Source organism: Ranitomeya imitator, chromosome 2 (assembly GCF_032444005.1).
Source record: "Ranitomeya imitator isolate aRanImi1 chromosome 2, aRanImi1.pri, whole genome shotgun sequence".
NCBI classification, from domain to species: Eukaryota; Metazoa; Chordata; class Amphibia; order Anura; family Dendrobatidae; genus Ranitomeya; species Ranitomeya imitator.
In genome coordinates, this window is record NC_091283.1 from 368,314,965 (window position 1) to 368,328,418 (window position 13,454).

A 13,454-nucleotide genomic window follows, 5' to 3' on the forward strand; every position below is an offset into this window, starting at 1 on the left:
CCATTTATAATGACCACGGACAAGATAAAGATCCCCAATTCACATCAGGACTACAAGATAGCAGGTACTTTCAGCTGCGTCACTTCTAATGTGGTGTACTTTAATTATTTGTACTAAATGTCCAACTGGGGGTCTGTATGTGGGGGAGACAGGGCAAAAACTGAGGACAAGGATGAATTCTCACCGCCATACAATAGGAGAAAAAAGAATGGATCTACCTGTGGCAATACATTTTTGTCTCCCAAATCATAACATGGACATGAAATTACTTGTGGTAAAAGGTAGCTTCAAATCTCAGAAGAGTCTGGGAATATAAACTGATGATGACCTTTGACAGTCTCACTGCAGGAATGAATGTGTTGCACGGATTCATGTCTTTTTACATCAACTAAGGAACTTGCCCCTCAGACTATGAGGGGTCATCACAACTGAACCCGACCCCAATCAGAGGACAATAAAACAATCCTTATCTAAGAACTGGCCCAATATTTATGGACATAACGGTTTATCACTCATGGTAATTCTGCTTCATGTCACCTGTCTTATCCATGTTTTTTTCTTTTTTTTTCTGTGCTATGTTGTGTATAAATATGTGATTCTTCAGAATTTCTTTTAGCCCTTTGCCTGATGAAGAGACCTGTGTAGTCTTGAAAGCTTGCAATTTGTTACCATCTTTTCAGTTAGCCATTAAAAGGTATCAACCACTGAGGACTCTCAATTCTAAATATTTTTCTATCTACTGGTTAACACGCCAGTACTAAGATATATATCTTTCCTGTATCATAATGAGTCTGCAGTCATTCTATGTGACTGCAGACTTCTGATTTCTCACAGTGCGCACTGCATGCTGTCAGGATTCTCTTGTGCTGGCGATTTATATTCATGTGGTCACATGCTGACTAGACATGTGTGGCCTCAGTCAATGAAAATGAACATGAGCGAGGCCGAGCACGTCTAGTCGGAATGTGGTCAGAAGTATACAAATCATATGTTTGTGCTGACATGACTGTCCACCGGCAAGGGAGAATCCTAAAAGTGTGCTGTGTATTCGTTGTGATAATCCAGTAGCCTGCGATTTCAGGATTCAGCTCTGCAGGTTCCAGTAGTCGTCACATGGACACTTCACTCATATGTGATTTTCATACTTGCGGTCCTGTCACATCGAGCTTCTCTCCCTGCTTCTCTCAGTTTTTCACTGAACATTGAGAGCATAAGGGAGAGCGGCTCGTCGATACATGACTAAGTGTGAAAATCGCATATGTCCTTGGTGGTGGTGGTGTGGGGGGCAGAATAAATACTTGCCCCAGGTGCCAGAAAACATAGATACACCTCTGCCGGTATGCTACTGCGGGCGGTGATTACTGGGTCCGGTGGAGGTATGTCTGTGCACAGTGCAGCACAGGCAGTGAGGCAGGGACTGAGGGTGTGCACAGAGAGAGAATGGAGACCCGGAGACTGTCCGTCCCAGTCTGCGCCGTAGCCTGGAACCCACATTATCATAGGAATGTCAGTTAATAAATTGTTTCTCTAAAGCTTTATTGTGTAGTTTTAGGTCAGAGAGGGATGGTTAGGGATGAGCTAGCAAGGTGCAGGGACAGGTAGTGATGGCTACTTGTGGACATGTGCAGCACTTGCGGTGAGACAAAAAAACACTGCTAGGAGCGTTTTTTTTCATTGCTATAAGTACCACATTTACCGGATCGCTGCAAAACCGCAAGTGCCGCACATGTCCGCAAGTCCCATAGGGAATGAATGAGGCCGAACGCAGTGTTGCCGTGAGCCGTTACGCGGCAGATGCGGGAAAACTGCCGGATCTGCTGCAAAAGGCTACTTTCACATCATCGATTCATGGCAAAAATCACTGCCGATAGTGTCATACTCAACAATGGGGGAGGCAGCACTAAAGAGTGCCTAGGGCAGCAGAAACTCTAAATACAGCCCTGCCTAGGAGCCTAACAAAGGCTGGGATTCAAAGTGTAAATGGGATTGTATATCCAACACTGGCTAATAAAGTCAAAGTTTGGGAAAGAGGAAAGAAGATACTAGAGATCAACGGATATACCAAATTTACACCCTTATGGCCTAATAATAATCTGCCTGAAATATTTAAATTACAAAACGCTGTAGACTGGGGAAAACGGGCATTAATACTTTAGATCTTATCTTAAAAGAAGGCACCCTTAAAAGTTTTGAACAATAACAACTATAACCAAATTTGTGATTTAGACATGCGTTTAATACCCAAAATAAGTACATAACCCATGATTATAAATTACAGTTCCTTTATTGCGGCCGCAACTGAAACAACTTCCTATAAAGGATTGATATCCCTCATATACAAATCCTTAATATCAAATTATTTGAAACAACATCCTACAAAACTCTCAAATAAATGGGTAGATGATGTAGACCAGAGGTGTCAAACTGCATTCCTCAAGGGCTGCAAACAGGTCATGTTTTCAGGATTTCCTTGTACTGCACAGGTGATAATTTAATCACCTACACACATAATGATTGCAGCACCTTGTGCAAAGCTAAGGAAATCTTGAAAACACGCATGGTTTGCGGCCCTCGAGGAATGCAGTTTGACACTCCTGATGTAGATGAAGGGCAATGGAATACAATCATGGGGCTCACACCTCATTTATCGATATGTGAAGCGCAAAGGTTGTCACAATTATACATTATGCAAAGAAAGTATAGAACCCTTAGCTTCTTCAACAAATTAAGAATAAGATCATACGAAACAAGCCCAAAGGTGCAAAATGGAGAACGTACAAATTAATGCATATGCTTTGGGAATGCCCTGCTCGGAGCAGTTTCTGGAAGGAGATACTCAAACTAGTTAGCAAAATTTCTAACATTTATTTACAGATAAACACTATACTATGCATTTTAGGGAAGCTAAAGGAAGAAATTGATTTTGACTCGATATACATAGGCGTGTCTAGAATTCTGCTCCAGGCCAGAAAGAGGAATGAACTCCATAATCAGAATGGAGACGAGTATATATAACAAAATAAAGTCTATGAGTAAACATTGAAAATGTTGGGGTTCATAGCTAGACACTCCTGGATTACCATCTGCTCAATTACTTAGAAATAGAGTGTTCAACTTTGTAATATTGCATCAAGCATGATTTATGGCAATGAATGATGAATTAAATCGATAGTACATGTTCCAGGGCATCATGTATTAAGTGCTAAAGGACAGTGAAAATCAGGATTATTAGTAGTGATGAGCAAACATGCTCGGATAAGGCGTTATTGGAGTATGCTCGTGTGCTAACCGAGGGTCTTCGGAGTGCTCGAAAAATATGCTCGAGTCCCTGCGGCTGTTTCATAGCCACAACACATGCAAGGATCGGCCTGTTTGTTAGGCAATCCCTGCATGTGTTGCAGCTGTCGAACAGCCTTTAGAGATGCAGTCATGGGGACATATTTTTCGAGCACGCCGAAGACACTCGGTTAGCACACATGCATGCTCGGATAACGCCTTATCCAAGCACCTTCGCTCATCACTAATTATTAGACATTCTGTTAAGATATGTGGGTGGAGAGGTAACAGATGGGGTATAAAAAAAATTTCTGTTATCCTCTCGTGTATTTTTATGTACGTAACATCTAATTGTATGTGTTTAGAAAAAAAATTTTGTGGTTAATAATCTAATTTAAAAAAAAATTGTTTTAGACTAGTTATGCATGAATGCAAAAATTAAAGCTATAACAAACGCTCCCTGTAGACTTTATTCACTGGTGACTTTCTCTATGGATAAGCTTTGTCATCTTCTCACTATCCAGATGCACCACAAATTGGCTGCTGTATTCCTTGCTTCTGCTTTTATACAGGGCTGTTACAGTCTCACATGATTGACTGGGAATATGATGTGAGGTGATACTTGCAGGGCATTATGTTGAAGATAAAGAAATGCCAGAAGTCATGTAATGTTTTCTGGTTAATATAATCTTCTTCAATACATAAAATGACAGCGGCAGTTTTTTACTATTCAAGCGATGTAAATTGCAGATTCTTTTCCAGGTTCAGCAAAGTCCTACAAATTGAATAAGAATTTGAGTCCAATTGAATCAAATTCCTCATTTCCAGTAAGAAGTATTGAACCATCTGTAAAACATTGACCATATTAAGGACATTAATATGAGGTGTTCCCTGCTTGAATATAGTTATGGTCAACAAGATGCGATTCCCTAGAAAAGCGGTGAGGTGTAGTACAGCCTGATTTTTTTGTTAAAACACTTTCCAAATTCTGAGCATCAAAGCAGCTTATACCATGTGTGAATTGCTGATGGGTAACAAAGTCTGACTTCAGTTTAAAATTTTTCTCACATTCCAAACAGTAATAAGGTTTATCCCTTGCATGAAATTTTTGATGGGCAGTAAGATGTGAATTCTGAGAAAAACGTCTGCCACAATCTGAACATAAAAATGGCTTCTCCCCCGTATGACATCTTTGATGGCCAATAAGAATTGATTTCTTAGAAAAACGTTTCCCACATTCTGAGCATGGATATGATGGATATGGCTTCTCTCCTGTGTGACTTCTCAGATGCTTAACAAGATGTGATTTCTGACTAAAACATTTCCCACATTCTGTGCATAAGAATGGCTTCTCTCCTGTGTGAATTCTCTGATGACCTACAAGATCTGCCTTCCGTGCAAAACATTTCTCACATTCTGAACATGCAAATGGCTTCACGCCTGTGTGACTTCCCTCATGTCTCATGAGATTAAATAAATGGTTGAAGTATGCTCCACATGTAGAACATGAATATGGCTTCTTCAACTTGTGAACCCTCTCATGTCTAATAAGTTTTGTATTAGTTGTAAAAGATTTCCCACATTCTGAGCATGAATATGGCTTCTCTCCTGTGTGACATCTGAGATGCTTAGCAAGATGTGCTTTCTGATTAAAACATTTCCCACATTCTGTGCATAAGAATGGTTTCTCTCCTGTGTGAATTCTCTGATGAGTTACAAGGTCTGCCTTCCGTGTAAAACATTTCTCACACTCTGAACATGCAAATGGCTTCACTCCTGTGTGAGTTCTTTCATGTGTAACCAGATGCCAGTAATCCTTAAAATTTAGTCCACATGTAGAACATGAATAAGGCTTCTCCACGTTGTGCATTCTCTGATGCATAAAAAGTTCTGAATTAGTCGTAAAACATTTCCTACACTGTAAACATAAAAATGGTTTCACTCCTTTGTGACATCTCTCATGCCTATTTAGATTCCAGTAACGGCTAAAACGTGCTCCACAAGTAGAACATGAATACGGTTGCCCCACTTTGTGATATTTCTCATGTATGACAAGTCTTGGTTTAGTTGTAAAACATTTCCCACATTCTGGACATGGAAAGCCTTTTGCTTTTGTGCGACTTTTTTCAGGTTTAACAAGATTTAATGCATCTTCAGAATTCTTCCCACTTTGTAAACATGGATTCTCCTCTTTGTGAGATCTTTCATGTTCAACATTATTTCTGTTAGTTTTATTTTTCGGTAATGAATCAGGAAATAGGACCTGTTGAAAAGGGTCAGATGATAAATCTTTGCTCTGAAGGGCTGATGGTAGATCTGGGATACTGACATGCTCTTCATCTTGTGTGATCTCTTCATCAAATAATTTAAATTCAGAAGATCTCACATGTCTCTTTGGGCTTCTGATATATTCACCTGCCGAGAATAAAATGTATTTTTTTTATTACGGTTTAATAAAATTAATATAGTATTGATCATGTATAACATTTCTATAAAACAATATAATGCGATAAACCCAGCCTTCTGATAAATCACTTTGTAATCTTATGTAGAGTAATTCATTCTGTTATTCAGGCATTTACTAACAAATAGAGATGGCCTGACACCTGGATGTTCAGGTCCGGCAGAACAGTTACAAAAAGTTCAGGTTCGGGTACTGGGACCAGGACAGCACGCTTAGGTGATCTCCGAGTATATATCACTGCTCGGAGATTTAGTGAACAGAAGCTCTTCTCCTGTATTCTGACCTGGCTGCTTTGTGCCAGCAGTGCAGGAGTTAATCTGGTTGCTGAGTTGCTGTGAGCTGGGTCTCTCAGCTGAAGGTGATTTTGTAATCTCCTCCTCAATATAGACCCAGCCTTGACTTCAGCTATTGTCATTGATCAGTTCAGCTGCCTGGCTTGGAGGTTGAAGGAGCGTGGTGTATTAGGAGCTTGGAGGTTTATTTACAGAGATTGGTGTCTGCTGTTTTGGTTGCATGTTAAACCTGTTTTCCTTCCTAGTTTTTTCCTTCTCTTTCCTTCTATGTGTTACCTCTGTGGTTGTGTGAGCATTTGGTGAGTTTGAGACTTTTAGTTACCTTGTCTGTATACCCTGCTTAATGTTGTATTTATACACTGGTGAAGTCCACCTCCTTTGGGGGGTGAGGGGGCCTATGATAGGGCCTGCACAGGAGACAGGGATACGCTGGTGGCTCAGGCCTCCTAACCATCATTGGTACCCCTGAGATAAGGGAAAGTCAGGGCCCCATTATAGTGGCAGGGACAGGTGCGGGTCCCAGTACGCCGTCCTGCCCCTTTATCGCCGTTAACGGCGTGACATTTAGTTTTCCTCGCAGCAGCTGGATGATTTGCGACTGTTAAGACAGTTTGATTACATGTGGTGATTCCCTAACAAACAGGCAACACCCACATGTACTCAGGCTGCGTAGTAGCTGTAAATCATTCAGCTGAGGTGATGAAAACTAAATCTCCGAACACTAACAAATACTCGGAGGTCACCGGAGCGTGCTCGAGAAAACCCGAGCAACGAGTACACTCACTCATCACTAGTGGTAAAATCACCACCGCCAGTGATACAGGTACAGTTCCCACGCTGTCAAAAGACAGTGTGAGCCAGCAGCTGTGATTGGAGGTATAGTCAAAGGTATATCAAACAGGGATACCATCGGGCTAAATATACCCCACGACAAGGCCTAATCGGTAGCTGTGGTAAAGTGAAGGATAAGAGTGACCCCCAAACGAGATTTATCCCAACTTTTAATTGCCAGTGGGACACTATTCGCCAAATTCTCACTAAACATTGGCCCATCCTCCAAACTGATCTGATCTTGAGGAAAGAAATTTGCACAAGACCATTGATCACGGCTAGGAGAAGCAAAAATCTCAAGGATCAACTGGTGAAGAGCCACTATGTGGTTCCCCAGAAAAGTCCCTTTGGCAATTCAAAACAAAGGTGGGGATGTTTCACCTTCAGGAATTGTTTGGCGTGCAATTTGCATATCATAAGGGCTAAAACCTTTACAGATATGGATGGTACTCGGGAATACACTATTAACCATTACATTTCCTGTACCACTTCATATGTGATTTATTTTGCGCAGTGTCCCTGTTCTAAGGTCTATATTGGCCTAACTTCCAGGGAACTGCGCATTAGGGTAAGGGAGCACGTCAGGGACATACTCGCGGCAAAGGAGGTGGAGGACCTTTTGCTGTTGAAGACCCTGCCCAAACACTTCAGGCTATACCACAACTCTGACCCACGTGGCCTTAAAGTGAAGGGAATCGATAGAATACATGGGGGCATAAGAGGTGGAAATCTGAAGCAGATGCTAGCACAGGCCGAAACCAGATGGATTGTGGAGCTTGGCACTATGTCCCCCAGTGGCTTAAACGAGAAATTGAGCTTTGCCCCGTACCTGTAATCCCTGCTTGTTTTTAATTCTGTTGTGTCTTTAGTAAATGTGTTTTATTGTTGTATTTTTTTATTTTAGTAATCCAGTTATATCAAACCTAATACTTTGCTATGGCTTGAGATATGGTTCCCCTATGATGATTAAGATCCTGCACTCACTGACAACCTCTGAAGATCGCATGAAAGCCGACTTGGTTGCACTATATGTTTTTAGAATCCCCTAAATTAACCTGGAGGCTATAAATCTGTGTTTGTTTATTTTGATTATATATGATCTTTCTCGCTTTTTTTTTTTCTTCTTTCCCTGAATGCCCCTTGATCACTGTGTGATATATTACTGCTTGTATTTTTTGAGCAATTTGGACATCTAAATGATCTAAACATCAACATAGGGAAAGCGTAGGGAGATATGCAATCCTTCTCATTAGTATGCACAGGTCAGGGTGGCACCACCTTAATCCATCAAGAGAAAGGGCTGCGCACTTGCGCATTAGAGGCTGGTGTGTGGGATAGTTGGACTTCAACAAAATGGCGACGCGCATGTGCACTACGCTCCAGGATCCGACATCTTTTTGAAGGCCTCTTTTAACTCCGGCGTGCAGATATGATGTCACGGAGGATTTCCTCTCTGCAAACTGAAGCTGAGTGCCGGCATTAGATGCACCTGAGACCCGGGGGCAGTGGCGCCATGCACGACACACTATTGGGCAATAGGTGAGTGGGGATACCATATAAGCCAGCAACTATGCAGACATGACATGCACAATTATCTTTTTCTCCCTTGAGAAAGCGGAAGACGCGAAACGTACGTCGGGACGTATGTGATACTAAGGACGGGCTCACCACATGGGTATGTGTCAAGCATTCTATATGTGTTAAACTGGACTGAGAACTTGGCACTATGCACTTCAGACTAGGGCTTATATATTTGTGATGACTACATGCTATGACACAGACTATTTGATCCCAGAAGCCTATTTCCTGTATCACTTTTTTGTGCTATGTACTTGGGTACTCATCCTTTCCTCTTAATGAATACGACATTTTGATATTTTCTGTGTTTTTAATAATAAAATTTGTTAATTTTTCTAAACAGTTTTTGTGAGAGTGGTGTGTTTGGGTACTTGGTACCCGGTTGTTAGATTATGATAGGTTAACACACCCCTATATTTACTGCTTTGATGGATAAACCTTCCTTGCTGGAGGTTCCTATATATTTAGTATTATTATGTTTTTGGACAGCTTTGTATATGTACTCAGGCTGCGTAGTAGCTGTAAATCATTCAGCTGAGGTGATGAAAACTAAATCTCCGAACACTAACAAATACTCGGAGGTCACCGGAGCGTGCTGGAGAAAACTCGAGCAACGAGTACACTCACTCATCACTAGTGGTAAAATCACCACCACCGGTGATACAGGTACAGTTCCCACGGTGTCAAAAGACAGTGTGAGCCAGCAGCTGTGATTGGAGGTAAAAAGTTTACCTCCGGTCACTCGTATCAGCTGATGGGACTACTACTGGTCTACCGATACCTACTGCCACTAATAACAGTGAGAGCAGAAACGGCTGATGGCAGTATTTTGCCTGCACCTGTGTTGTAAATAAATAAAAAAACAAAGAAAAAAAAAACGGCTTGGGTTCCCCTGTATTTTTCATAATCAATAATTGAGGGGTCCCCCCTCGGTGAACAATCCCTGCACGGGAGATAACGACCACGGCGGGTTTCCCACCATAACGGGCGCCATCTTAAACCTGTGCCACAATACAGAGGGAAACAAACGCCTGTGCTCAGCTCTGGTTGTGAGGCAGTTCAACCTTCCAGCCATTCCTGCAGGCAAATTTTCCTGCTGCCCCATACCCAATACCCCTAGGCATAAAGCCCAATTGTCTGACCACCCTGGGCTGGTGAGGATACCCCACAGCACCTTTATAGTACCACACAAACATCTGGTGCTTGCCTAGTAATATTCTGCACATCAAATAATAAAATAAGAAGTGGACTCATCACTACAGCTCTCAAATTTATTTCCGGGACATTTATCTTTATCTTCCATTATATGGGAAATACAGAAAGCATCTCTAAAATCAATAAACGTCAGTCAAAAGTGCCTTAATACAGTTTTGTGGTATTACGCTAACACCTAGTGGCCACTAAAAATAACGGTTTCTTTCTGTATGCTATCAGAAGTCCTTTGGCCTGCTTTGACCTGCTCCCTCCTCCAACACTTGAATTGACATTCTCACTGCCTAGGCAAAAATCTAGTAACATGATATTCTAATAACCCCCTTTGCTAGTACGGGAGAAACTAGAAGCTTTATAATACTCTACTCAACACACCAAACAATGGTTAAATCCGGTGTTAAGACGCCCAGATCTACCAAAACGAATAATCTAGCTACTCAGTCGGACCTGGACAAATACTAAAAAGCCTTGCAACCCCAAGTGCTATTAAATCAAACTATCCGCCTAATTCAGCACAAGAGGGAGAAACGGATACAGATATGGAGAGAAACTCTGATATGGGCTCTAGTTGCAAAGACCAACCTGTGATACGTTCCTTTATTAAGCGCATCTTATCCCAAGCCTTAGAACCCATTCAAAAGAACTAACAGATATCACACAAGAAATATCTCAACAAGGACATAGACTGGAGACTCTAGAAAGTGCACAGTCCACCTATGCAGAACACTCTAATGCTATTCTTTCCTGCATTAAAGCCAAGAGTAACAGCTACAACTTGTCCAATCCACTCTAGAGGACCATGAAAATTGAGAACGCAGGAATAACATTCAGATAAAAGGGCTACCGGAATCTGTCGCCTTTGACGCTCTAAACAAGGCTGCAACTGAGACCTTCCGATCACTCCTCTTGGAGCAAAACCCTCAGGACATTGAAATAGTAAGAATTCATAGGGCGCTTTGACCTAAGCCTAAACAAGGAGACCCACCACGAGATGTTCTGTGCAGATTCTTGGACTTTCACACCAAAGATCTGATACTAAAACGCGCCCGTGAAGCGAATGACATTAAATTTGAAGAATCTCATCTCAAACTATTCCAGGACCTCTCAGCAATCACCTTGAAGAAATGACAATTACTTAAACCATTAACTGAAGCGGTTCTCCAGAAAAAATTACAATACCGATGGCTATTTCCATTCGGGATACAGATTATACAGTAACTGAAGATAAGAGATTACAAGCCAGTTTTTCAGCTGAAGTTCAAAAACTATGCAAAGACTTAAATATATCCCTGGACCAATACCCACACATTGAGATTTTCCATTTGGCCTCCATACTACAACCCCTCCCTCTCCCGTCCCCTTGGCACCCGGACTCTATTCCTAAATCACAGAAGACAAGGCGTAAAGTCCCCAGATAAACCCCCACCAAAGATCCGGACACCTGAAGGGGATGTCTGTACCGTGTGCTGCTGAGCCAACGTGACCATCTCCTCTTCCTCCGAACTGAACACGTCACTAGGATGGCCTTAACTACATGTGGGGTCTGGGACATCATTGTCCCCCACATCATCTTCCACCCAGTCCTGACCCCTGCCCTCCTTGACGGTCGGAACACTGCAGAAAGTCGCAACAGTTCGGAACTGGGTTTCCTCAGCTCAAGAAATGTGCTGACTGTCCTCTAACAGAACCAGTGGTTGAACCCTCAGTCTCTTCCATTTCTTGGGCAGAGCCTGGTGTATGGGCCGCGGAACCTCAGCCAGTGGACTCATCAAACAGCAGAAGAGACTACTGAATGACTTGAGACTCACACTGCTTAGATGCTTTGCAAGGGGGTGTAACAATATATAGGTACTAAGGAATCTGATAGCGTGGGATAAAGCCAGTCTGAGAGCAAAACTGTAGTAAAAGATGTATTTAAACAAAACAGAAATGCTAACAAAACTAACACAGATATTCCTGCAATTGTAACGAGGTGCTCATCACAATATGGTAATCACAGCACAGTGAATAGCGGGACGTGGCCGCTAATATGAATCAGTCCAGCAAGGACCAGCAAGGATATGACGAGGGGGCAAACAAGACACTTGACAAGGAAGTCCAGTTGGTTATTAGTGAAAATGCACACAGTACTTAAACTTGGGAATCCAGCAGAAGTGAAGTAGAAATGCACACAGTACTTAACGAGGAAGCCCAGCAAAACTTGATCCCACGTGCGCACAGCACTTGTTTGTGGAAGTTCAATAATATGCAGGTGGTGCATTGAGCATGAAGTCCTGGTGAAAGAGGATGAAGGGAAAAAGAGGGAGAGCACTATCTAAGCGTAGTAGATGAGTACAAAACTCTCTTGATGGGAAAAGCAACACTAGAATCTTGCTCACCTGGTGTGGTTGTGCAAAGAGGCACAACACTGGGAAAAGTTTAGCAAACAAGGGAAATCCTTCCACAGGTGTGCTGCCAGTCACAGCAGTTCCAAAGGTGAGATGCGGCTGAAAGGGGCGAGGCAGACCACCGAGTAGAGCGCAGCTGAAGCAGGGAGTTCACCAGAACACAGGCAGAAGCTCAGGAGCCAGCAACACAAAATACTCAGGCACAGAAGAACACATGACTCGGACTTAAATAATCAGGACAGACAGGAAGTTCCATGACAGGGTGAGATCCAAGACTTCATCTTGGATCAGGGCGAACAGGAACAAGGGAAGTCCGGAATCCTTACAGGGGGTGAGGTGGAAGAGCGATGACCAAGATCTTTTATAGCACAGACCCATGAAGCTTTTATGGCACATACCACAGGGCACATACCAGGAGGCTTTTATGGCACAGACCTACAAGGCCTTTATGGCACAGACCAAAGCCTTTTATAGCACAGTGCACCAGGAAACACATCAATGGGATTGCACACAGCAACATGCTGATCTGATCAGCCGTCATGTGCCTTTAACTGCCATGGGTGGATCAGAGACCCACCTGCGGCTGTTAAGTTAAATGCCACTGTCACTCTCCAACAGTGGCATTTAACATGCGCCGAGTGTAAGCGCATCACAAGAGATTACGTTGGCTCCCCTGTCACGAGATCGCCGGGCTTCGATGGGTTTTCATGACAGTCGGGGGTCTGCAGAAGACCCCCATGCCTGTCCCTGTAAATCATGATTTATGTTACACATAGTAGGGCTGAAGCCCTGACGTGTAGCATAAAGGATCAGTTGATTGCAGCTTCAAGTCTCCTAAGAAAACTTTTAAAATCAGTAAAAAGTTTAAAAAAAGTTTTAAAAAAAAAAAATATATATATATATATATATATATATATATATATATATATATATATATATATATAAAAATTAAAACACGTGTTCAGAAACGCCCAATTAAAATATAAAGTAAATTAATCCAATCAATAAAGGGCGTAATGAGGAAAAAACAAAAGCCAGAATTAAGGGTTTGTTTCGGCAACATTTCAATAAAATACAATAACAGGCAAGTAAAACATTGTATCTACCCCAAAATTATATCAGTAAAAACATCAGCTCAGTGTTCAAAAAATAAGCCCTCACTTAGCCCAGGATCCCAAAAAATGGGGATGTAAGGAGCCATAGAAAATGGCATTTTTTTGTTTGTTTTGTTTTTAACCAAATTTTGGAATTTTTTTCACTTCTTAAATAAAAAAGAACCTATACATGTTTGGTATCTGCAAACTCATACTGAACTAGAGAACAATATTGCCAGGTAAGTTTTAGCATTTAGTGAACATGATTATAAAAAAAAAAAAAATTGTGGTGCACTTTTTTTGCAATTTCACTGCTTTT

At 41.9% G+C, this 13,454-nt stretch overlaps 1 protein-coding gene across 1 annotated transcript in view; it reads right to left on the reverse strand.

The window, feature by feature from the left end:
• Positions 1-2,217: 2,217 nt before the first annotated feature.
• LOC138663911 (zinc finger protein 271-like) overlaps positions 2,218-13,454 on the reverse strand; it is a 33,751-nt gene continuing 22,514 nt past the window's right edge. Inside the window, exon 7 of the mRNA XM_069750280.1 lies at positions 2,218-5,691. Coding sequence (XP_069606381.1) covers positions 4,151-5,691 — 1,541 coding nt within the window. The 3' untranslated portion in view covers positions 2,218-4,150. The remainder of the gene's footprint in view (positions 5,692-13,454) is intronic.